The sequence below is a fragment of the Arachis hypogaea genome, chromosome 7 (genome assembly GCF_003086295.3).
Source record: "Arachis hypogaea cultivar Tifrunner chromosome 7, arahy.Tifrunner.gnm2.J5K5, whole genome shotgun sequence".
NCBI lineage: Eukaryota > Viridiplantae > Streptophyta > Magnoliopsida > Fabales > Fabaceae > Arachis > Arachis hypogaea.
The window spans coordinates 67,513,565-67,541,521 of NC_092042.1; the positions used below are offsets into that span (position 1 = coordinate 67,513,565).

Sequence of the window (27,957 nt, forward strand, 5' to 3'; positions counted from 1 at the left end):
AGCCATTGTGAGTCACTTATTGGAATATGAATTGGCCTCACAGTCCCATCAATTTAGAGTAAAAATACGAAGCATCTTGCATGTTTTGATATAAATAACTGATTCTTGGTTGAAATTAAGTACATATTTATTTTGGTGAATTTTATTCAATCTTTTGTAAAGTAATAGGTAATTTATTTTTTGTAATATATCCATTTTTGATTGATTGATATTTTAATCTAATTATTAATTATATTAGTAACTTAAGTTGCTTAAATTTAACTAGAATTATTAATAATTTAACTATAATAGAATTAGTTCTAAGAGAAAAGGATAAATTTGTTATTGATCTTTTAATTCGCAGACATTTAAGTTTTTGAGAATTTGAAAATATATTTTAGTCACTGACATTTTTCAAAATCTAGACATTGATTTCTCATGTTCACTTGGATCTGTCAGACTCAACGAAAAATCAAACGTGACTCCCGTTGTACTGACATGATTGATACGGATGCACAAGTGAGAGAATTTTTAAAATTGGATAAATTAGACTTAGGAATCGATATGTCCAGATTTTGAAAAGGTCAGGAATTTAAATATATTTTTAAATCCTCAAAAACTTAAATATTCGCAGATCGAAAAATCGGGATCGATTTATCTTTTACTCTAGTTCTAGTTAACTTATTGTAATTGGTCATTGTATAATTTTTAATAGTATCAATAAACAAACTCCTCTCCCCTAAATCTTCTTGTTGAACAAAAGAAAAAAAAAAGAAGCCATAATAGATATTCAATTAATTGTAACCGTGAAAAAGATTGAATCCAGAACAGGGTTCAAACATAAACCTCAATAAAAAGAAAGTGATGAAAAAAATAAATAACTGACTCTTTCATAGTTTATATTATAATATTTTTTGTGTAGACTTTTTTCTTTCAAAAATGAAATAGACTGATTGCAACAAGAAATCGATAAAAAAAATTAATGCAAAAAGAATTAAAAACGGATGAAAGGCCAAAGATTTTGATATTAAGAGAGTAACGAACATGGAAATGGTAGAAGGTTTAGTGGGTAAAAGACATATGCATGTTGGGGTGAGTGATGGTCTATGCCAATGAGAATGAGAAATCTAATCTAAGCAGAACGATGACCGTTATCTTGAGAGGGAGAGAGTGAAGAATACATTATGAGTTTTCTTCTCTTTTTTTGTTGAACGAGCTGAGGAAGAAGATTTGGAAGAGGGAGTTGTCTGCTAATATTCTTAAAAATTATATTATATGATGATTCATTTTAAATAATGAGTTAGTTATAAATTAAATTTATTATAGTTAAAATATTAACTCTAATTAAATTTAAATAACTCTAGTTATAATATAATTAGTAATTAGATTAAAATATCAATCAATCCAAAATTAATAAATTATAGAGGATAAGTTACGTATTATTTTAAAGAGAATTTGGTAAAATTTATTTTTTATTTTTATATGAAAACAATAGTCCAGAATTTTAAAATCCGAAAATTAAAATACATACGTTCAAATAGTAGAAATAAACTTAGCATTCATCTTTTACTAAGAGATTTAATTTAAAACTAGTTCTGAAGTATATATATTGAATTTTTATATCCTTAGATAGTGTACTAAAACCAATGATTAGTCTTTTAATTAACAGACAAAATTCATTTTAATTTGTTCCATAGAAAATTGTAACACATGTTTGAACACTGAAACCCATGATATTCCGTATCAGATTCTCTGAAAACCAGTTGATTTGAGAGAAAGGCATGGATCATGCAAAAGAACCGATGCTCAGAGAATTAATTAAAAAGCAACAGAAAACCATTACGGGAAATGGGAAAGCAAGATAATATTAATTAAAACAGTGATCAACATAGAAAGAATGAACATAATAAATTAATCATACATGAACTAGAAAGTGGAAACCCACTTCGAATTTGGCATCCCATTTGGGAATGGGCATTAACTAGAAGGCTCTAAATCCAACCCACCAGACAATTCTATTTTAACATCTTAATTCAATTGAGTGTAATAATGAATGTCCATAGATAAAATACCTTCTGTTTTGGTCTTAAAAAACACAACGCATTTGTTAATTGAAAGAGACAAGAGTTTAGGATCACGTGGTTATGGCATACAAATGTACTGTCACTACACAGAATTCTTAACACAAGTTGGCGATTATAGTGGAGATCAGACAGAATCCTTTTCCACAGAATAAATTGAATAACAATGCAACAAGTTTCTGGAAAAGGAGCGACAGGACAAATTATAGCTTAATTTTGGAACTAGTAAAGACTAATTTAATTAAGCTTCTCGCCAGAAGCTCAAAAGATTCCAATCTTGTACACCATTGTAACCAAAGGGTTTTTACCACTTTCATAAAATGGTAGAGTAACTCGTGTCACTCTAACAATTCTTCTATCAAACCACACACCAATACTCTTCCTTCGTCTCCACGACAAAAATATACAACATTATTGAATTCTACCATATGAATCTACGGAAGATGCTACATGTTAAATAGCTAGCTTCATGGACCACATGCTTCCTTCACATCATTTCAGTCTTTCAAATATTGAAGAAAGAAATTGTTTTGGTAGCTAGTATGTCCAACACTTTTCTCTCTCTTTTTATCATATTTAAAATTAAGAAAACAAAATTTGATAGTAAATGGTGAAGGTAACGGAACATACTTGTGAAAGTAGGTGATTAGGATATGTCCATGCTATAGCATAACCACTAACCTACGTATAGCATGCTCGTCTGTCGGTCTGTGAAAATGTGCTATGGACTTATAGCATTATTTAATATTTACAAAGGCCGATACTTCTAAACTAAGTAAAATATATATATATATATATATATATATATATATATATATATATATATATATATATATATATATATTATCCCTAAAGAAGTATTTTTGGGTTGTCCACGTCCCATGGTATTTTTCAGTTTGACAAATTAAAGATTAATCCATCGTAAATTTGAACTCCATTAAAGACCTGCTACTACTGGCTAATATCCCTAATGAAGTATTTAAACAGTTTAATTTGTATCAATTTTAATTGAAATGTTTGAAATACATTTAAATTTTATCTCTGCATTAACTATGACTATTAATGAAGTTTAGTCAAGAATAATTTTGAAACATAATTCAAACATGATTACAGGTTTTCAAGTCGACGACAATTTTAAATCATATTAAAAAACATAATAACGTTTTCAATTGTTGTGAATAAAATTGATACAAATTAAATATTAAATTTTTTACAACTTATATATATATATATATATATACCCCTTTAAAATGGTATAGTGCATATGTGTAAAATGTATGGAGCAAAAATCATTATTGAATTTGTAATTTTTATCACGCGTAAATCTCACTATCTTGATTAAAAAATGAATAAACTCTTACTTTTTCATTTTAGAAAACCTAGCTTCCATTTAACGAAACAATTGAAGGCTAAAAAAGTTATTAAACTTTCATGGATAACCGACAATCAAAAATACATTAAGCCAGAATCTTATTCCATCACTTGGAAGAAGGAAAGTAAAAATAAATAAATAATTATTAAGCCTCCGAAGCAATTCTCTAAAAAGAAGAAAGCACTTAATGTTTTATTAATTTTTGGTGACTAATGTTTTATTAATTTGATTAGCCACATCTATTTTTTATTTTAATACTCTGCTAAAAAAATACATTATATGTAGGACAATATGACAAATAAATTACTCGAAGGAGTCCTAAAAATTAAAATAGAAACAATTAAATAAAATAGAACAGAAATATCTTCTGGCATCAGAAAAATGTTACATGAATAACTCCCGTCAACGAGCATCGAATTGTTGATGTAGCATTACTCAAACATTTATATATTTCCCAATTTTTATTTTATTCATTCAATATCTTCATTTCATTCGGTCAATAAAATTCGAGCAAATATGATAGCACCATTCTACTTTAGGTAATGAAGATGATTACTATTATCAGTACTTCTTAAACAATGCTCATGGGCTTTTGCATAGGATGATCCACAAATTGAAATAACCAAAATTGTAACTGGATCTTATTTTTCTGAAGACAATCAGGTAATGAGAGAAAAACGAGAAAATCAAATTCTAGTTCAAGACAGCAACATACTGATGGTGGTCATGTTAGGCTTTCACTACAGCACCAGTATTTCATAAACATTTGAAAATTTTCCTATATACTTTTTGTGATTGTGAGTGCTGAGTGAGCAATCAATCAACAGATCACCAAGAAAAGAGCAAATGTGAATACTACAGGAACTTTAAAAATCAACTATTATTCAACAATATTTTCTGCAAAGAAAAAAAATAATAAAATACAATACCAAAAAAGGAAGCATTTTACCCCTGGTCGCCATCAAGGTTTCCATCGGCACACTTCACAATATTCACTGTTGGCCACTAAACACATTCATTCATCCAAGCACAAATAAATCACAATTGTATATGATTCTCAATACAACATTATTGAAGCACTAATGCACGATCAGCATTGCCTCAAAATAGAAAAGAATTTGTAATTTGGAATAATTCCCAAACAGCTACTCATCTTGGGTGGTAAGGAAGGATGCTGCCCAAGATTAACTTTTGGAACCTATGGAAGAATCCCCAAACTACTTTCCCATGGCATTTAGCCTTAAAAGAAAAATCTTATATAGACGGGACTCATTTACACTGGCGAAAAATCTCCACTGATTGGACATAGTGTCAACCAGTATTTGCTGCTAACAACTTTTGTGATTACATTTTTGAGATTGAAGCATGTTTGGGAAAGTAATGGCATATGAATTGCTTGTTTCACACTGTTCCTTAAGATATCAAAGAGTATTCACCTTTTCCTAGAGCTTGAGATGTGTCCCTCATGGTTTACATAGCCAATCATTCTCACTGTTTTAAACAGACCACTCACTTGTTAGGATCACACACCAAACAACAAAGGAAAAAATGGGTTCCAAAGAAATCTATTCTTCAGGAAATAATAACATTCAAAATTCAGATCATTGGCTTTAAATAATGACAAACAAAATTAAAGCACAAGCAGGCATTCATTTATTCATATTAGGAATAGATTGGGAGTGTGAAGAATCTTGAAAAGAGAGAGGCTCAAGAAAAAAGGCACAAAAAAGAGATGGAAAAAAGAATAATAAACTATTTACAAATTCTTGCTACCTGCTCATTTTCACCACCCCTCATTGAATATAAAATGCCAATAGCAGAAGGAACACGATACCTCATACACGAGTTCGGGGCTTTTGACCACCAGATCGGGGAATAGCCAGGATAGCTATGAGTCCACTGACAAGGGCTGCAAGAGCTGCCACGGCAAAGGCCGGGGCATTTCCTCCACCAAACAGCTGATCCCATGGTCCACTTCCCAATGACACCACTATCTGTTTATAACATGGCAAATGATTAAATCAGTAACTCCAAAAACACAAATCCTGTTCACGACTATGACAACTTCTGAAAATTAAAGAATAAAAAAGAAAAACTTCTATTTATAGAATGTAAGAGAACCCAGTAATGAAAGAGGAGGGCATCTAATATATTCCGACCTAACCAACCCAAGCCCATTATCTGTAGGTCACACTGTTGGATATTTTGTTAAGTCACCTGAAATTGGTCCTGGTTGACACAGGTGACAGGTCATCATTACATTTGCACTAGAAAGAGTATGTTTTCAGTTTCAAACAACAAATTTTCGGAAATGGTTTGAGTTATATATATGAATTGATTTTTGATTTTGAAACCCTGTTTAGGTAAGACTTTATTTGGTTTACTTCATTCAAATTGAAAACTTTTCGTGGTTGATTTTTTATCTACATGTAGCATGGTTGTTTTAAGGTGTTCCACAGGTTGGAACTCATTATCCAAAACAAATTTAAACTCTTTTGTACTGGATTCCAGGCAAGGAGATGATTTATTCAATCAAATTCATTTTCAATGAAATCAAATTATCTAAAGTCAATCTGTTTCATATTTCAATGATTTCCCAAACACAATTTTAACAGTTTCCAGCAGAAGAAGGATATTGTATGCAAGTGATCTCATAAGTGCACTTCATCATCAACTCAGTACGACAGTTTCTAAATCACACAAATACACATGCTGAAATCCCAACTCTGTACTTTGTCTCGACTAATTGCTATCATCAGACTTTGATAGTCATTGACTGTGAACTTGAATGAATTAGTTAAATGTAATTCAGTAATCTGAAGCATTTTCACTTTCAAAGTGTATGTGCCGTTCATGGTCTATCAACCTAGATCTAAGCTTAAGTGGAAACAAAATCGATCACCCAGAGTGTGTGTATTTACTATATATTCAATATCTTTTTGATAAAATACTATATGTTAAATAATGCAAACAGCATAAAGTTAATAAGATCTAAGAGCCCAAAGACACTGTGCAGAAGTGCATGCAAAGACAAAGGTCAATTGTAAATTGTAAATTGTAAATTGCAATTAAAAGTTTCTAGTGGTCATCTGGTAATTCTGGTCAATCTTGGGGTTTATTTTAGTTCTGTTTTCATGTCCTGTTTTTCAGTTTAATAATTACAAAAATGTTGATTATTTTTATTTATGTTTCTCATTTTCAGTATTTTGTAAAAGAAATAGTGAAAAAACAAAACCTTGTTTTTCAATCTTGCTGCACTAGAAGAAGATATGCCAAACCAAATAGCAACATTTTCCAGAATATGATAAATATTGACAATATTATCCAGCAAACTTCCTTAGGGAAAACCTTTTTTTTTTTTAAATCAAGCCAAATGCAGAATAAGAGATCACAAATTATCACATCTTCCACTTTTTGCCACTAGTGGTATCAAAAGAATTGCAACCAAAGTTATAGAAAAGAAGAAATACCTGTGGGATCACTATTGCCAGATTTAGGACACCCATTGATAACCCTGTAAACACCCACAACTCATTAAGCAACTACAGTCACATCTCCGAGCAAAAATAAACAAAGCCATGAATAGAATTCTACCTTGGCCAAGTCCCAATGACTCAATATGTGTGGAAACCAAGGCATATGGAACACTGTAAGTGATCTGCAATAAATAATCTGATGAGTCAGTTACGTAATAAAGAAAAAAAGGCCAGTTTCAGCTAACATGATTATGCTTCCAAGAGCTAGTCACTCAATACAATATGCAACTGATATGTATGAGAGCCCCTAAGATTTCAAAAAGATTCAAAGAACGCATGGACAACAAATTTGAGCATTTATTTCAGTGGACATAGGACACAGCGGCTACCTTCAATATCCACACCAAAGGAAGAGGACAATTTCAGTAGTAAATTAGAGTAACTTACTGATAATGGAAACCCAAGAATGGTGAAGAGTATCACTGCAGCTATCACGATGCCAGTTGGTGGTGCATCTTTGCCTAAATAGCTAGCGTTGCTTGCAACATATGTTACTACAAGCATTGCAAGAAAGCAGATGGCCATTATAATATTTGAGACACCCCAAACAAACCCAGCACCGCGTTTCCTGCATAACCTCTCCATGAGTAATGATGTTATTCCAAGAACAACTGAATTAAGCATTAACCCAAGTGCTCCCATTCTGACCCCAGCATCATAATTAGGGCCTCCATTTGGATCACCACCATAAATCTCTCGACCCATCCAATCAGTGTCAAATAGAATAAAAGGGAACCATCCGATCCATGTTAGAGCAGTAACAGACAGGATAATCCATACAGGAGTCGTAAAATATTTGAATGTCCCAAATAGCTCCCACATGAAAGCCTCTTCTGTACTACCTGAACCCGCTGCTCCTCCCTCAGCATGGGCTGCCGCACTTGAACTTATAGGCACTTCTTTAGCTGCCATGAGGCTGAGATATGTGGTGATCGCAATGAAAATAATATCAAGAAAGAAAGCGGACTTGAGATTTGCACAACTAATAGTGCATGCAGGTGAAAGTGTGAAAGCAAAAATCTTGTACCAACCACTGTACGATCCAGTTGCATAGCCAAGAATGTTACCAACAGCCATAAAAAGAGAAAAATAAGCATTTGCAACGCGCGTTCTTCGAGGATCATTGGCTGACATTCCAAAGAAGAAAAATACAAAGGAAACATGAATAATGACATCAGTGACTTTTTTTGCTATCCAAAATCCAAATTGATCATAACCAACAAAAAACATCACTATTAAATTCATAATGTGCTTTCCATAGTAGTGGTGCCATTTTAATGGCGGTTTTCTCTTCCTTTCTCTTACATATAACCATTTAACGGTCTACACTCTACACAAGTGATCAAATTATTCAAGGCATACAAAGCAAGTTAAAATTTATTCAGACAATGAGGCACATATACTAAGCATTTAGCTAATATATGATGATAAATAAAGAAGATAATTATCACGCCTTTTAATTTCTTAGAGAACTGAATTCATGTTTGAATATTAAGATGATCATCTAGCCAGAGTACCTTCAAGGAAAAACATATACAACTAATTTATTTTCCACTAATCTGCTTTTCTCCCCTACTTTTTGAATGGGTTTATATCCAGATTTGTGTGATACCACCCTACAAACTAGCCGACATTAGACAATTTTCAGACAAATAACCAGTACAAGCAATATGTTTTCCTCCAATACTCCAATATCTAATGCTAGATTCTTCTTTTAGAATTCGTGGAACATACTCTGTTTTGGACTTTCAGGTGAAAAGGTCAAGGATAAGTGCAGAAGAGGGGGTAAAATCATTACAATGGAGGTGCGAAAGTGCAGGGAAAAAATGAATTGTGAACAACACAACAGCCTCCATGATTCTCACTAGGTGGGGTCGGCTACATAAATCAAACGACGTCATTGCTCTATATCATGTATCATGTCTATAGGAGACAGACTGTTTACACATAGATCTCAGACCTTTTAACATGAGCAATTTCCTTCTTTTAACATTTAGCAGTTGGAAGTACCCAGAACCCCACCCCAAGAAAGTACAGATTTCTGATATTCGGTGTCCTTGGACACTAGGGAGGTTCAAACTACTCCCTCATCCCCCATTTCAAATAATAGAAGTAGCCCCGCTTAACATTTTATTTCTGATTATAATACAAACATACGAGCAACGAGGGGAACTCATGTTAGCTACATGATTTGATAATATAATCCTCTAGAAACTGGAGGGTAAATTTCTCTCTACCATGTATTATTGCATGATAGGTATAAATGTCTAATTACACATACATATAACACAGAGAAAGGGATCTCGTTCCATATTTTATTTGAATTTGGAGTATCGTATCTGAATTAAACTCTTATTTGTTAACTTATCGCATCATTTCTACACTTATACGAGTATCAAACTTAAAGTGCATTTAATGTATGTTTCAGAAGCTTACTTTTGTATAAATTTTAACTATAGGTAGTATTGGTTAGAGGTATCATTACTTTATGTGTTAAAAATATACATAATAGACCTATTATGCGACAACAGATGATGGGATAATTTACTATCTAGTTTCAGGAAGGTACCGGAGCCATTGCCATATAATTATTAAGCATGTACTTGCTTCCCGCTTAAAGTAACATCCATCAATTTTGCATTCATTTTGCGAGTTGGCTTGAATAACTTCATGGCTATCATAAGCACATGGACTAATCCTGGCTGCAAACTCTCAGCTATATTGGAAGAGGCAACAAGATAAGAGCTTGTAACGACATGAACACATAACAGGTTCCTTACTCCAGTTCTTAGTTCATATGCATGCACACTAGCCATATAAAATCTCTAAAATTCCTATTCCATTCATATATCTATATATCAAATGATTAACTTTAGCTTTGATAGAAATTAGTTTCTCCATCCAAGAAAACATACATAGCAAATGCAAGGATGCTACTATGGTTAATAAAGGCATAACCCTATTTGGTGTATGTATTTGGGCTCTCTATTTGTTCTAAAGCTCATGAACATTTTAAATGTCTTTCCTTGCCGCTTGCCAGACATGTTGAGAGATTGAAAAGCTACAATCTATATAGAAAGCTATTCTTGTGTTTTTTTGGCTCTTGTGTGGGGGATCATTTATCCTCCTTTTCTTAGTGTTATTTTTCTCTAATACAATTCTTATTTTATTCAAAAAATGAAAGAAAAAAAAGAAGCATACCCATTCCACAACCAGCAGTTGTAAATCAAGCATTCAACTGCAAACAACAAACACCAGCTTACTGCATACATGACTGAACAAAAGCACAGATAGTGAAAGCGATAGCAACCTCTCAGTTAGAATGCAGTGTTATGTCCGAGAAAACTTAATGCGAACTTCTTTGTTCCAATTTTGACCAACAGTATTATTAACTTGGTCCCAGACTTAAATGGTAACCTTCACATGGCATGCTATATCAATCATTGATTGTATTCTGTTTCTACTTGTCATGACAAAAACTTTTCGAGTTTGCTAAGCTGTACCGACCACACAAACACATTCCTAATCCAAAATTGAGCACCAAAATCATGCTGACTAAGTCAAGAATTCAGTAAACAGGTCAAATCTAACACACATTAAATAGATGAAAATCATGATATTGCAGTCAGATGAATCAAGATTGCACCAAGTCAACAGCACAAATTTAAAATAAAAATAGCAAGGTTTCTTGATTGCGCAATTCGAATTTGGACTTCATCAAAGAAGAAGAGTAAAATGTTCAAATTAGGGACTGGGAGATTCTTACTAGTGAGATCAGCCAGGAGAGCTCTACAAGGACCCTGAGTCACGTTATTCGCTACGTCGAGGATCCAGAACCCGATCACGAAGACGGTTATCGCCGCCGGCCGGAAAGTATCGGTGTCGCCGAGGAGCCAGCCGATGTCAGCAGCGTATCCAATTATGATGACAGCAACGATGATCGCGGCGGCACCGGCGAGGATGAAAGGACGCCGGCGACCAAAGCGGCTGGTGCAGCGGTCGCTGAGGTGTCCGACGAGTGGCTGAACGAAGAGGCCGGAGACGGGGCCGCAGAGCCAGATGATGCTGGCCCACTGGTGAGGGATCCCGAGCTGCTGAACATAGGGAGTGAGGAGAGAGAGCTGAAGCGCCCATCCGAACTGGATTCCGCTGGCCACAGAAGCTACACGCAGCAGCTGCCGGAGCCGGACTCTCGGCCGAGCCGGCGGGCGCGGCGCCACGGGCCTTTCCGATGACGTGGAGGGGCGTGACTTGCTGGAGCGGTTTTGGTTGTGACGGTGAGCCTCGGGATTCGGCATCACTGTGATGTAAGCAGTAAGCACGATTCCCGGTGCTCCCTTCTCTCTCTAGATTCTCTCCCTCTAGTTTGTTACAGTCTGTTGTGTCTGAAACCGTTTTTGTCTCGAAAAACTAAAAACTAAATAGGCGGGGGCAGCGAGAATCGAGAGGCAGAGAAAGTGTGTGTGGCTGTGTGGCTGTTTTTCTGGCCGTTTGGGAGAAGATGCAAAGGTGGTGGTGGCGAGGAGAGTGTGATTCCGTTGAGTAGGAAAGTGAATTGACCAGGTTCCGGATTTATTTACGAAACTGCCCTCGTATCTATGGCAACGTGAGTAGTGTGATCTCTTCGTCTTTGGTAATTCCATACAGCTATACTGGACTAGATGATTAGACATGACTTAAAACGTGGCTTACACATTTATTTTCAGTTTTTCATTCTAACGCTAAGTGGTAATTTCCTTCTTTGTTTAAGTGTTCTGGATTCTGGATTGATACAGAGGAATAGATATTTTTAAACGGAACATTTTAATAAACTGAAAACTAAATTGAATTATATCAGATTTTCCGTATATCCATATCAGAATAAGAGAAAGGTTGGTGTATAATTCTTTTTTTAAAATATTTATAGCATATATAATCCATAAAAAATTATTTAAGATATAAGTCTAAAATTTTCTAACTATTAAGTTGTAAATAGTTTATCATCTTAGTTAAATTTTATTTTTCTTATTTCTATACATATTTAATAAATAAAAGAATACATCAATAAATTTATTGATACACTACTTTTATAAGTAATGTAACTTAAATAAGTTATTGTTGGATTAAGTTTTTCATCAAATGTCCAAAAGAATTTAAAACATGAGATTATAGTTATCAAATTCAGTTCGATTCCATCAATTCGATTGTCTCATTATCTGGTCGTCAATTTAAATTAGATTATTATTAAAATCGGTCAAATAATTAACCCAATTAAATTTAATCAATTTCAATAAAAATCGGTCAAATCCAATTAAAATTGATATGATCAAATTCGATATAAAATCTTATTAAACTAAAAAAATATTTATTTTTATACATGATATTTTTTATTAAATGTATTACATAAATAACATTAAATTATATTTATAAATTTAAAAAAACATAATATTTTATTAATTTACAATATATTTTCTATTTTTATGATTATTATTTTTAGTTTTATATAAATACTTAAAGAGTATAATAAATATAAACTAATTGATGAGTTATTAAAATTTAAAAATAATAATTAATTAATATAAAATAAAACAAAAAAATATTTATTATAAAAATATGAAAATAAAATTAAATTTTATATAATTATTTAATTATGACTGAATGAATTGATTCAACTTGTAATTTATTGGTTAAATCAATAACACAATAACTAATTATCTAACAGATTCGATTATTAGTTCAATTCCAAAAATATACATGTGGTTCACTTAAAAAATCAAGTAATTTTTAAAATTTTTCTTTTTTCTGTTCTAAATTAGATAGTCCCTAAACAAATGTGAAAAGAATCACTTAAATTTTTGTTTTTTATAATTTTTTTTTTACTTTAGGTTATTACAATGACATCATTTTTTGAAAAATTTAGATAAATTGAACAATAATCAGTTTATTAAAATATGAAAAATTTTATTTATAGAGAAAAACACAAAAAATACTATTTAAAGTATTTAAAATAAAAGCTTTTTAGTAAAATTTTTAAAATTTTAATATATTTATTAAAATAACTTTTAAAATTTGTATTTCGTATAATCTTTGATAAATACTCTATATACATTTCTTAGTTGTCCTTAAAACAGAGGGATTTAATAAAATTTAATAATATAATCATATAAATTTATTATTTAAAAATAATATAATCATATAAATTTAAATAAATAATTATATAAAATTATTTAAATTATTAATATGTTAAAATTAAATTCATATCAAATTTAATAAATAACTTTTTATATATAATAGATTTTAAAATTAAATAAAAGATGTTATGTCACTATGTCAGTCACATAGATATTAAGTATTATTAACAGACATTAATATATCTGGAATAATGATGTCTGAAGGTAGTTGTGGGGACGGGTGAAGTGGAGGACAAGTTGGAATTGAAATTGGCCAAGGATTATGAATAAAACGACAAGAAGAATTAGATGTGAACGTGTTTGGTTAGATGTATTTTATTATAAGCTAAAATGAGGACAGCTAAGTAGGTAGTGTGTCAGATAAGGTTTGTCAAAAAGGGAAGAAAAAAAGAAAACGGGTGGGCTTCTTGTTCTTGGTTCAGTTGGCATGGGTGGCTGGGTCGGCTATGTAAGGAACTATGTAACCTTGGAAGGCTAATAATATATTTAAAAATATTATGTATACATATAAAATTTTAAAATTAATTATTATATATTTATAAATAATTTATATAAAAAATTCTTAGAACTAATAATTTTTAATAATTTTGGTCATTATTTGATCAGTTTAAATATTAAATTATTTTTAATAAATAAATTTTATGTATATAAATTTTAAAAAATATGATTATAAATTGTATTAATTTGTGTAAATAAAATTTTAATAAATATATATATATAAATTATATATTTTTTGTGTGTGAATTTTTTATAAATATGAGTGTAAATTATTGATGATTAAATATTAACAAAAAATAATAATATTTACTGATTATATAATATTATTTATTATATATTATTTAATTTATTTTTAATATATATTTTATATTTTAATGTATATTAACTGATTTAGTAATTATTCATTTGTCTACTAGATTGTGGTCAGTGATGCTTTAGATTAATAGATTTGGCATTCCTTGTACTGTGATATCGTATCGGGTTCGTGTATGTTCCGTTGAAACCGTAGGTACTATGTCGTCTCTCCACGATGTTTGACAAATGATTGCCTCGTGATTCATGTTTGGACTTTGGACTAAAACTTGAAAAATTTATTACTGGATATTTTTTAACGGTTTAATTAAGTATCTTTTAAAATATTTTTAATCAAATTTTTATTATATTAATTCTATTGTACTGTTATTATTAGATCGACAATATTTTATAGTATAGAGTATTATATGATTAAAGGGGAGTACAAATATAAACTAAAAGTTGTAGAGATGAAAATATTGAGATAGATGAGTGCTCGCGATTAGATAGAATAAGGAATGAAGATATAAGAGAGAGGGTTGGAATAGTATCTATTGTGAAAAAGATAATAGAATTGCTTCTCAGGTGGTTCAGACATGTTAGAAAAAGACCAACAGACCTAGTCAGGAGGGTGGATGAGATGAAAGATGGATAAGGGGTGAAAGGTAGAGAAAGATCTAAGAAGAATATCCATAAAGTGGTCAAATCAGATCTACATATAAATAGTCTCTTTATAGACATAATACATGACAGAACTCAATGACGTCGTTTGATTCATGTAACTGACCCCACCTAATGAGACAAGGTTTTGTTATTGTTATTGTTTATTGTTGTTTTATTATATTAATTTAAAAAAATAAAATAAATACATTTAAATAGATTTAATATTTTTAATTTAAAATACAAATTTAATTTTAACACCTTCGATTTAGTTCTAAACTTCATAAATATTACATATCTAAAAAGAAAACCCTCTAAATTTTTCAAAAACGTTTCAGTCATAAACCCAGTAGTGACATCTCTAAAAGGAGTTGTCATCACTGGGTTCTTCTTCCGCGCCGCTCGTTTCCATCAGCGAGCTTCTCGTCTTCACTGCATTATTCGTCAGCTTCTCATTAGTGTGGTCTTTCTCTTTTCTGTTGCGCCGAAAACGAATCTCAACAACGCGCTCTTTCTCTTCATTGTCTCATCGCCATTCCTCATCTCATAAAGGTGTTGCCTCCTTCAAATTTTCTGCATTAATATAGTTCTTTGTCTCTTATCGATTCTTTTTTTTTCTGGTTAATAAAAGATTCTATATTTCTAATACATGCATAATTTTGGATATGTATGTGGTATATTATTTTTTTGGATATTTTTGTGTTAAGAATTTTTTTTGGATATTTTTTTGTTAAGAATTTTTTTTTTGCACTACCCTATATTCTCTAGGTTATGTTAGGATTAGTATTGGACATATAGCCCAATTAGAGAAATGTACTATAAATAGTAGTACGATGTAATAGTGTAGGTAAGTATAATATAATTGGAAACTCTAATTTCTCTTTGGCCCTAATTCTAGAGATTTCTATTCTATTCTATCTGATTTCTATCTAATCTCTCTATTTCTTGATACAATATTGACGTACGGAAAATCACTGATCAAGAGTTTATAGAGAAAACAGCGTTGCAAGTATAGCTCTTAACCAATGAAGATACCGCGTATCAATTTAAAAGGGTTGTCACAAAATTTAGAAATAAAATACTGGGAGTATGAATCCCAAGTCGTCTCCCAACGAGTTGACAAGAGAGTGCTATTTTATTGATAAGGGGTTTTCCAAGGATTTTTAAGAGTTGAAGAACAGAGAGATAAGTGGTTGAGAATTTGTATAATTAAATAAAAAGCCTTGACCGGGGGTAGATTAATTGGAAGTTCTATCTTTGTTGGAATTTCTCAAGTGTAGTGATGAGCGGATAATTTATACGCTTTTTTGCATTGTTTTTAGATAGTTTTTAGTATAATCTAGCTACTTTTAGGGATGTTTTCATTATTTTTTATGCTAAATTCACATTTCTGGACTTTAATATGAGTGTGTGTATTTTTCTGTGATTTCAGGTAATTTCTGGCTGAAATTGAGGGACCTGAGCAAAACTCTGATAAGGAGGCTGACAAAGGACTGCTGATGCTGTTGGAATCTGACCTCCCTGCACTCGAAATAAATTTTCTGGAGCTATAGAACTCCAATTGGCACGTTCTCAACGGCATTGGAAAGTAGTCATCCAGAGCTTTCCAGCAATATATAATAGTCCATACTTTATTCGTGATTAGACGACGTAAACTGGCACTCAACGCCAGTTCCATGCTGTATTCTGGAGTCAAACGCCAGAAACACGTCACGAACCAGAGTTGAACACCAAAAACACGTTACAACTTGGCGTTCAACTCCAAAAGAAGCCTCAGCTCGTGTAAAGTTCAAGCTCAGCCCAAGCACACACCAAGTGGGCCCTGGAAGTGGATTTCTGCATCAATCACTTACTTCTGTAAACCCCAGTAGCTAGTCTAGCATAAATAGGACTTTTTACTATTGTATTCAGTGTCTTTTGACCACGTTGCATCTTTGGTCTCAGTTTTATTTTATTATTCATCTTAGGAGACTATTTATCACGTTTTGGGGGGCTGGCCATTTGGCCATGCCTGAACCTTCATCACTTATGTATTTTCAACGGTGGAGTTTCTACACACCATAGATTAAGGGTGTGGAGCTTTGCTGTACCTCGAGTTTTAATGCAATTACTACTATTTTCTATACAATTCAGTTTATTCCTGTTCTAAGATATTCGTTGCACTTCAACATGATGAATGTGATGATCCGTGACACTCATCATCATTCTCACCTATGAACGCGTGACTGACAACCACTTCCATTCTACCTTAGACCGGGCGCATATCTCTTGGATTCCTTGACCAGAATCTTCGTGGTATAAGATAGATTGATGGCGGCATTCATGAGAATCCAGAAAGTCTAAACCTTGTGTATGTATATGGGCTTGACTTAGTTTAGGCTCATTTTTATGCTTTTTGGGCCAGTGTGATTAATTCAAATTCTGCACACTAAACAAAAAACATTACACAAACAATTTGATATTAGTCAAATAATATTTAGTTATCATCTTAATCATAGTTTAGTTCTCTAAACTCAACACTTTTCAAATGAATTTTATCAGTACTTAAGGGATGAAGGCATAGCTCATATATAGACTTACATGTCCGTATACTCCACAAGAAAATAAATGGCCTTGCTGAAAGGAAGTATAGGCACATAGTGGAGACTGGTCTAACTCTACCAGCTACTACTTTTCTTCCCTTATACTATTTAGATGAAGCTTTCTCTATTGTTATTACAATCGTATGCTTTCTGTTGTTATAAATAACAAATCACCTTACGAATTCTTATTTCATCATGTTTTAAACTATGGTTTTATTAAGGTGTTTGGTTGTTTATGCTATCTTAACACGAGACCTTGCAATCAACACAAACTTGAGTTAAGATCTCAACCTTATTTGTTTCTTCGTTACTCTACAAATAAAAAAGGTTACAAATGCTTATGTGCAAATGGCAAACTCATAATTTCTAGGGATGTTATATTTCATGAGAATAAATTTTCATTTATGACACTATTTAAAAAATCTGACAATCACTTTTTTTTTCTAGCATATATATTGTTTCTGAACTCTTACCTACTATCCCAGTTCTCCCCTTCTCATATAGATCCTCATAATCATATTAACGCATTTGTTTACTCTAACAATCACCATTCAAAGAATCATATAATTCTAATTATCTACCAGCTTCCTCATCTTTAGATAACAGTACATCTTTTAGAAATACTTTACCTCAACAGCAACAACAAATTTGTCCTACACATGCTGATAATCTAATACATATCTCAAAATATTGAGATCAACTTACCTTTTACGTCATCACCTTGTAATTTAAATCCTACCACAAATCAAAATTTACATTCAATGAAGACAAGGTCTAAAACTGGAGCCTTGCAACTAAAGGCACTACATGTTACTTCATCTGATGCAGATTTAGGCCGTTCCCATCAAATTTCCAAGTCTGTTTAAATTTCTTTAAAACTACCAAAATAGAAAGAGGCTATGATGGTTGAATATCAAGCTTTCTTGCATCACAAGACATGGGCCTTACTGAAACTTCCCCGAATGAAAAAGTCATCAGCTGCAAAATGGATTTTACTTTAAAAAAGAATGCTCAAGAAAAAGTTGCAAGTCAAAAAGTCAGGCATTCTAGAGGTTATACTCAAATGGCTGGGGTAGACTTTGATCAAGTCTTCTCACCAGTTATAAAACTTGTAACAATTAGGATCATACTAACTAGCTTTGTCTAATGGATGAAAGGTAAAACAGTATGATTTTCATAATGCCTTCTTAAATGGCACTTTATACGAAATAATATACATGATCCAACCACCTATTTTTGTTCATAATAATATACATGGCACCAAGTCAGATCCTTGGTTCACTCTAAATTTAGTAATGTATATTTTAATTTATGTAGATGATATGTTAGTAATGAATCTAAGATTTCTACCGTCTTAAATAGATTGCATTCCACCTTTTTTCTTAAATATATAAGAGAGTTAATTTTTTTTAGGTATTGAAGCTATAGTTCACTTTGATTATTTAATCCCATTGAATCAAAATAAATACATTAAAGAACTTCTCACAAGAGCTAGAATGCAAGAAGCAAAACCAGTAATAACTCATATGGTCAGTAAATCTAAATTGACTACAAATACAGGAACTCCATTTGAAGACCCCTCTCTTTGCAGATCAATCATTGGGGGATTGTAGTATATAATAATTACTAGACCAGACATCTCCTTCTCAGTAAATAAGTTGAGTAAATTCATGGCAAATCCAAGTCAAGATCACTGAATAACAACAAAATGAGTTCTTAGATATTTGGCAGATACTTATAATTTAACTCTTCAATTTCATAAGACTAATAAACTTCGTTTAACTTCCTTTTCAGAATCAGATTGGACAACAGATGTAGATGATTGTCGTGCAATCATTGGGTATGTGTTTACTATGGATCAAACTTAATTTCATGGAAATGCACAAAGAAATCCATTGTAACTAGGAGCTCCACAGAGGCTGAATTTAGAGTTCTAACAATAGTGTTCTCATAATTATTTGGATTTAAATGTTACTGTCAGAATTTCATCAATCAAGCACCACTTTCCCTATTATTTTTTGTGATAATATGTCTACTATCCTTATAGATTACAATTTAATTCTTCATGATAGGACCAAACACTTTTGAGCTAAACTTATTTTTTTAGGGGATCAAGTAATGCAAGTTATTGTTGCTGTAGCACATGTTTCAGGCACTAAGTATGTTCCAGATATTCTAACAAAACCATTGATTGCATTTCTGTTTAACAAGTTCAGGGACAAATGCAAGTTGTCTATACAACCTCCCTGAATTTGAGGGGGGGTCTTAGGCTATATATATAGGGCTGGCAATATATATTCTACCCATGGATACCTAACCTGAACAGTTCGGGTAGGGTGGTCTACCCGCCCCGTTGCGGGTAGGATAGGGTGTGGTGCGAGTTTGCCTGTGAGTAGGGTAGAGTACGGGTTCATGTATACCCTATCCTACCCTATCCACACCCCTAATATATTATATAATATATATGTAAAAGTTATGTATGTAGTGAAGAAAGTGAGTGTTGAACTCACAATCTTCTTCTTATAAGAATTTTAAATAACTACTAAACTAGTTGATGATTATATTATTTGTAATTTTATGTTGAATTTCTTTAAAGATTTTATTGTTTCTAATTTTAATTTGAACTTAGTTTTTTATTTTCTATTTTATTAATATGTATGAAATTTAGAATGATTAAATTTTATATTTGTTTAAAAACTTTTTATTTTTCTGCGGGTAAGGTAGGGTTCAGAATTTTAGGGTGCGGATAGGATTAAGGTTGATAAATTCTTAACCCACAAGTAAAGTAGGGTAAAATTTTAAAAAAGTTTTCAATTTGCGAATAAAGTTAGGATCCTACCATACCCATTGCTAGTCCTATATATAGAAGTATGGTACAACAAGGCAGTTAGAATGCTAACTAACATATCTATATATAGCAGCAACTATAATGTGTAAAACACTATTATCATTCAATACAGTTTCTCATTGATTCCTAATACAACTACTCTTCTTTCTCATTCTATTTTCTTTCTTTCTTTCTTTATTATTGAATATCTTATAATAATGATGACAGAGATGTTGGTCCAAAGTAATTTATAATATTTTTTCTATTTCAAAGTATACAATAAAAATTTTACTAAGAGAATATAAGATATAATTTATATTTATCTTTTATACATAAATATCATTATATATAATTATTCATAATTTCTATAAAAAGGGAGGTAAGTAAAAAAGACAAAGAAGAAAATACAAAACAGTATATTAATATTATTTTATCACTAAATCTCCCAAATTAGAAATAAAATTAAACACGTAAAAAATATAATTTAAATATTGAAAAGACTCAACATATATAAAGAGTTATGATAAAGTAATTTGTATGAGATAAAAATGATAAAATTCACAATAAAAATTTATAAAAACATAAATAAATAGGAACAAAAAAATAGAGCACAATAACAAATAATAATATTTTATAGTTTATAAAAAAGGTAGAAATATTGCATCATAGAAGGAAAAAAAAGTATTACCGAATAAAATAACTATTGGTAAAAGAATGAGATTTTCTTCTAGCATATATGACCTTTTATGTGAATAAGTTATGAAATACAGAAATAGGTAAAGAAAAAAAGAAATAAAATTGTGTTTTTTTAATAAATTGAAGAAATATTCGCGACCATATAATTGATGGTGGACATATAACTATTAGACAATAAATTACAAGAAAATATTAATAAAAATATTAGATTTGATGTTAAAATAAAAGAGAAATATAAAAAATGAATAAAAATCTAAAAATTGAAATAAAAACATTTAGGATCAAGGAAAGAAATAAAGAATAACTTTTATAAATAACAAAAGATTAACGTGACAATAAATTGAATTAACTAAATTAAATAATTGATATAATAAATTAAGTATGAATCTTTGGCTCAATAAAATAAGTTAAATAAATAAAACACATCTTACAAATATGCCATGTAAAAATTATAATATTTTAAAAAACTAATAATCAAAATACATAAGATGAAAAAATTAATACAAATTAAAATAAAATTTATTTATTTATTTAAGTCAAATCAAATAATTAATATAATTGATTAGTTATAGTAATATAATCAAATAAAATATTAAATAATTTAATATCTATCTCAATCAAATCAAATAAATGATTAATTATGACACTCTTAAAAACCATTAATAGAAATATATATATAAAAAATGAATGTAAATTAAAACAAAATCAATTTATTTAATCCAGTTAGATCAAATAATTAATATAATTTATTAGTTATAATTAATGTGGTCAAACAAAATATTAAATATTTTATCTCAATCAAATTAAATAAATAAATAATTAATTAACGTATTTAAATGAATCAAATTAAATAAATTAAAAAATATCTTAAAAAAATATACCATATCAATTATGCTGTTAATCGAAGAAACTCAATTTTAATATTACAAAATAATAATAATAATATAGTAATGTTAAAATAATTAGCTTTTAATCTTAAGTTTCTCAATTGGCATGCAATAATTATATGATTCCATTTTTAAAATGGTATTTCTTGTATACGATTTTTTAAGTTATGTTATATTTGTTTATAGTTATGTGAAATTTAATTATTTATTTATTTATTTGGTATATTTTAAATTGAAGACAATGAATATAAATATAATAAATAAATATATTATTTATATACTATTTATTAAACACATTTTAATAATTTCGGTTAATATAATACATTCTCATATTTTTATAAAATACATTAATTATATTTATATATATATATATAAATTTATTTTAATGTATTTTTATATTTTAATATTGATTTGAGTGCGTGTGGTTAATTTTACGGCTAATATGTGAGTTGTCACTCGTGTTGATAAAGATTTCGGTATACAGATTGTTAAAAATTTGAAAATTCAACTCTTTTTAGCATATAGTACAACTTATAATTGGTAATAAATAAATTTTAAGATGATAGACACTAAATGCTGACGTTGACATTAACAATCTTAAGTCGGATCAAGATTACAAGTTACTTAGAATAGTATGATTCTAAATTTGTTATCCATATCTTTTTTTTTTTTCGTTGAGGACTTAAAGATTCCAAATTTTCCATCAAGGACTTTTTGTTGAAGTATATAAACCCTTGTCGTCTAAGGATTTTGGCATAGCAGTTTCATTCGAAATTTCTTTTTCTTTACCTATTGCTTTTTAATAATTTTCTCCAGTACATTTTGTCTTTAATTACAACAAAATGGCTACTACCCTAGTTGACCAATCTGCCCTTGGTATGATTAAATTTTCTTCTTAACATAGCCTTTATTTTATTATTTCTATTCGGTTTCTATTCATTCAGAAGTAGCGTTTGTAACATTGTGACATGTTTTTAGGGTCACAATTTGATGAGAAGAATGTGCACAATCATGTCACTAAGGATACAAATGAGATTACGTTGAACGGCGTGTCACATAATGGATTTACAGCACCAGAAATTAATTCATTTGGCCACTCTTTTCGGTATCAACTTCATTTTAGATTTTCTCATTTATCTTTAATTATTGATCCACTACACCAAACCTGAAATATTGCGGTAGTTTTGAAATGTTTTCACAGATATCCGTCGCATCAACCTTCATTGAATAAAATTTAGTGACAGTTTTAAAAAATTGTCATAAAAAAACTGCCTTTATATGTAAGATTTGGTGTAATGATCATGAATGAAGGTTTATGTTTTAGAGCTTATGTTTTATGGGGTTTGGCAGGGCTTATGATGCTGAAAGTGAAAGACAAAAAGGTGTAGAAGAATTCTATAGATTGCAGCACATAAACCAAACATATGACTTTGTAAGCAAACTTTTTTTTATTCAAAATCATTTATCTATCTATGCTTTCTAAGCAATGTCATCGGACTCATGAATATATAATGCTATAACAGGTGAAGAAAATGAGGGAGAACTATGAAAAATTGAATAGAGCAGAAATGAGCATATGGGAATGTTGTGAGCTGCTAAATCAAGTAGTGGACGATAGTGATCCTGATTTGGATGAACCTCAAATTCAACATTTGTTGCAATCTGCTGAAGCCATTAGAAAAGACTATCCTAATGAAGATTGGTTGCATTTGACCGCACTCATTCATGGTATATGCATATTCCTTTAGTATACATAAAGCTTGTCTAAAAGAGAAAATAAACTACTTAATAGATTATAAACCAACTTAAATTAGTAAAATGATCAACTTTTTTGTCTGCCTAAAAATGTAGTAGAAGTTCAAATTCCATCTTATATATGTAATAATTTATTGGCTAGTGACATACTCTTAAATAAAGCTTTAATCTATAGTAAATTAATCCTTGACCTACCAAATTGTGAAAACTATGGAAAATAAAACAAGAAAGACTTTATCATAATCATAATATTCTTATTTTATTTAATATGATGAAACCTAAACGTCTTTTATTTATTGAGAGACACAACATATCTTAGATTATGATGAGGAGTTAACAAATGATTGTATGTGTTGACTTATTTTAGATCTTGGAAAGATTCTTCTTCTTCCTCAATTCGGAGAGCTTCCTCAATGGGCGGTTGTTGGTGAGAACTTTCACTCAACCATATTTATATAATTAATTTTTTCATTCCTATTAATTAGTGTAACTTTAAATTCAACATTCAACTAAACGATTATAACAAATACATATTTGAAGGAGATACATTTCCTGTTGGTTGTGCTTTTGACGAAGCAAACATTCACCACAAGGTAAACAAGTTGTTTATTATACATAACTTTTAATGGTTTGATGAGTTTCTTATCTTAAATTAGCAACTAATTAAAGTTTCTTTCACGTTGTAGTTTTTTAAGGAGAACCCGGATATAAAAAACCCTGCTTATAACACTAAGGATGGAATCTACACCAATGGATGTGGACTTGAAAATGTAATGATGTCATGGGGACATGATGACTATATGTATTTGGTAAGTCTATATTCAGTTCTTTACATAAACACAATGATTTTCAATGATTATATATATTTATTTTCAATTGAAAAAAATATTAGTTTTATTTTAAAAATTCTTCTTTTTCGGAATATTTATGATTTAAGATTTATATTTTAGGATCTATGATTTAGGTTTAGAATTTAAAATAAATAAAATAATTAAAAAATTGAAAAAATTCCAAACATTATTATATGTCATTTTGATAATAATTTAATTTGCTCTTTTATGTATTATTTGAACTTTGGATTTGCTAAATAGCACACTTTTGTATCTTTAGGTTGCTAAGGAAAATGGTTGCACTCTACCTTCAGCAGGATTATTCATCATCAGATATCATTCTTTCTATCGTAAGCTTTTTCATCATGCGCTATATATCCATTTATAAAAATTTTGCATAATGATGTATAATCTTGTATTGCAGCTTTACATAAGGAAGGTGCATACTCTCATCTCATGAATGACGAAGATCGTGAGAACCTAAAATGGCTCCATATTTTTAAGTAAGTTCGTGTTTAACTTAAATGTATCTTTTTTTTTCACATATTCTTATGCTTCTTGTTAATTATATCACGAACAATATCATATGAGTAACAAAATTTATTAATTTTTATTAACATTTAGCTAACATTAAACTATAAATACTAAATTATAAATCATAAATATGATCCAAAATATTGAGCTCTAATATTTCTCATATATCACTCGTAATTTTGTGTAGCAAATATGATCTGTATAGCAAGAGTAAAGTGTTAGTTGACGTTGAAAAAGTTAAGCCATATTATCAATCCCTCATTGAGAAGGTGAGACCAAATTTTATAGTTTTTTTTCTTAATTTAATATTCTGTGTTTTAGTTTAACAATTTGGGGTTCTTATTCTTTTATTATGACATGTTCTGCAGTATTTTCCGGCAAAGCTTAAATGGTGAATGGTGAAGCCTCAGAATATATATAGAATGGTGTGCAGAGAGTTGAGTTGTTTCTCCCTGGCAAGCATGTTACATAATTTATTTTTAGTTGATCAATCCATTGCATTTCTTGTCTTTTTAAGTTGCATTTGTAAGGATGTAAATTCATGTAATAAATGCATTATGTATTTGTATATTGCAAACAAATAAATATATACTACTAAATATTTCTTTCAAGCGTTCGTTTGCAGTTTCTATTTCTAATTTTAATATTTTGCACTACGGATAAGAGAGGGAATTTACTGTCTCATACTATGAAAACAATGCAAATTGGAATTTAATATTTGTACCAAGGTTGTGAGAATCGAATCGGTCAATAAATTGGTAGAGTGACTGGTTCAATGATTTAAAAGTTTAACTCGGATTTAACTGGTTTAATTTAAAATAAATTTATTAAAAATTTAATATACAAATTTTAAATATTTAAATTTAATAATTTGTTAACTAATAAAATTTAAAATTTTATAATTTTACCTAATAACTTGTTCATATTTTATCATTAAAAATTTACAAAATAAAAAATTCTAAATAACTTTAAGTTCTAATAAAGTAATCAGTAATGAACTAATCAATAATACACATCACATCAGCAACAAAAATTTAGAATAAAAAAATTTCAATAATAATTTCTAATAATCAAATAATCAAAAACAATGACAAATACAAACTTATATAAAAACTCAAATCATCAACAACAAAATTTAGGATCACAACAAATTTTAACGACAACTTTTAATTAAGTATTCAACAGCAAAAACTTAGAATCCAAAAACAAAAAACTTAGTATCCAAAGCCCAGAAAATCCAAAAACAAAAAATAAACAAAAAAAATCAAAACTAAATTCAAAATCATATCAGCAACAATCCTACCCCAGAATACAAAATTAACAAAATTGCAACACTCAGAAAATCAGCAACAACACAAATTGAAGCAGTAGTGCTTACCGACAGCGAGAGAGGAAGGGAAGTGACGGCGAGGGAGGAAGGATGTGACCTCGGACAGAAAGAGAAGGGGTTTGAAGATAGAGGCTTGACGTGAGGACAGAGATAGTGATTTTAGGGGCGACAACGACGACGACAAATACTGGCTTGACGAGACGGAGACTGCGATGCCAACAACTTCGAGCACGACTTCTAGCACCGTCGAGGAGAAGCTGAAGGCCGAGATAGAGGAGACGAGCAGTAATGCGAGACATGTTCCGATGGAGGAGATGAACGGCAATAAGTGGGATGACGACTGGAGCAGATGCAACAGCAGTGGTGAGATAGTGGTGGACATGAGTTTGGTGATGGAGAAGACGACTAGTGAGAAAGGGGGTTAGGGTTGGGTCCTCAGAGAGTCAGAGAGAGAACCGCTAACCTAAAAAGCCTAACCAATTCCGTCAGTTCACCAGTTAACTGTTAGTTTGTCCAATTTGTTTATCATTTTTTTAGGACAATTTTAGGCATCAACTGAATCGGCCAGAAGACCAATTTCTGATTAACCTGATCGAATCGGTCGATCTGGTCCAATATTCAAAACATAGATTTGTACAATGTATTTATGCGTTATGGCATTTTAGAAAGGAACGAATCAATATTAAAAGTAAATGAAAACAAAAATCATTTTCATAAAGTAAAATTAAAAAAAATTGAAAATTTTTACATTGTTTTCTATGGACAATTTTGGAAAGAAGAGGTTTCTATTTCTTCTTTTGTTTTGATTTTATTTTTAATTTGCTTACTATAGAAAAAATAGTTTTTGTAAATATTTAAATATGAATGTCATTATCATTTACTAATTAGTTAAGATTTTATTAAATAAAATAATTTATAAATCTATTAATTATTTGATTTGATTCATATTTATATAAAGGATAAAGTACTAAATTAATCCCTTACCGCCTTACATTTGGGCGTAATCCTATTTTAGTCTTTAAGGTTCAAAGTGTCCTATTTGAATTAAAAAAAAGTTTCATTTTAGCTTTAATGTAGTCCCACCGTGAGGTCAAAGTTAAATAATTAGCGAAATGTCCTACAGAACAGCAACACAAGAACAAAGTCGATAATTTGGAGAACAAGTACAAGTTTCAAAGGCACAAAATCAACTGTCAATGCATTAATACATTTATTTATCATTTTTCTTACAATCTAAATGAAATGTTCTCTCTAGAACTAAGGAGAATGATAAATAAATATATTGATACATCCATGGTTAATTTTGTACCTTTGGAACTTATACTTGTTCTCCAAATTATCGACCTTGTTCTTGTACTACTGTCATGTAGGACATTCCGTTAATTATTTAACTTTGACCTCACGATGGGATTACATTGAAGCTAAATGAAACTTTTTTGGATTCAAATATGACACTTTAAACATTAAGAATCAAAACAGAATTACGCCTAAACATAGGAGACTAATTTAGTACTTTATCCTTATATAAATAAGCCTTTTGGATGCTTTCAGTAACATACCAATAAAATTAATAAAATTATCAATAATGCAAGTTCTCTGGTTCTTTCTATCTCTTCTCTTCTGCTACTTTATTTTATTATTATTGCTACTTATTATATTTGATAACACATTATGTGGGTGAATGGGATAAAGTAAGAGACTTTAGTAAGGAAAGACGATGAGTCTTGAATGATTGTGTTAATGATATGTTGGAAATACATCATTTTAACATTTATCTCCAAAAATAATAAAACACGTGAACTTTAATTTAGTTTTTGGAGTTTTGAGTTGCTTTTATTTATTTCTTAAACTTTACAAACTGATTGTCATTAGTCATTAGGATAATTTTTGACACACAAATATTAATAAAGTATTGACATGGACGGTCAC

At 30.4% G+C, this 27,957-nt stretch overlaps 2 protein-coding genes across 2 annotated transcripts; one reads left to right on the plus strand and one right to left on the minus strand.

Annotated features, from left to right (window-relative positions):
* Positions 1 to 4,297: 4,297 nt before the first annotated feature.
* Positions 4,298 to 12,072, minus strand: LOC112703325 (sucrose transport protein SUC4). Its single transcript, XM_025754729.3, has 6 exons — positions 10,735 to 12,072; positions 7,356 to 8,095; positions 7,027 to 7,090; positions 6,903 to 6,946; positions 5,267 to 5,426; positions 4,298 to 4,923 (listed from the first exon to the last, which is right to left on the minus strand). The coding sequence occupies exons 1-5, from the start codon at positions 11,264 to 11,266 to the stop codon at positions 5,268 to 5,270; spliced, it is 1,539 nt and encodes a 512-aa protein (XP_025610514.1). The 5' UTR covers positions 11,267 to 12,072; the 3' UTR covers positions 4,298 to 4,923; position 5,267.
* An 11,039-nt stretch (positions 12,073 to 23,111) lies between these two features.
* LOC112704118 (inositol oxygenase 2-like) lies at positions 23,112 to 25,093 on the plus strand. The gene is made up of 8 exons (XM_029288176.2): positions 23,112 to 23,307; positions 23,702 to 23,761; positions 23,875 to 23,927; positions 24,021 to 24,143; positions 24,445 to 24,514; positions 24,589 to 24,667; positions 24,886 to 24,967; positions 25,067 to 25,093. The coding sequence occupies exons 1-8, from the start codon at positions 23,112 to 23,114 to the stop codon at positions 25,091 to 25,093; spliced, it is 690 nt and encodes a 229-aa protein (XP_029144009.2).
* The last annotated feature ends 2,864 nt before the right edge of the window (positions 25,094 to 27,957 follow it).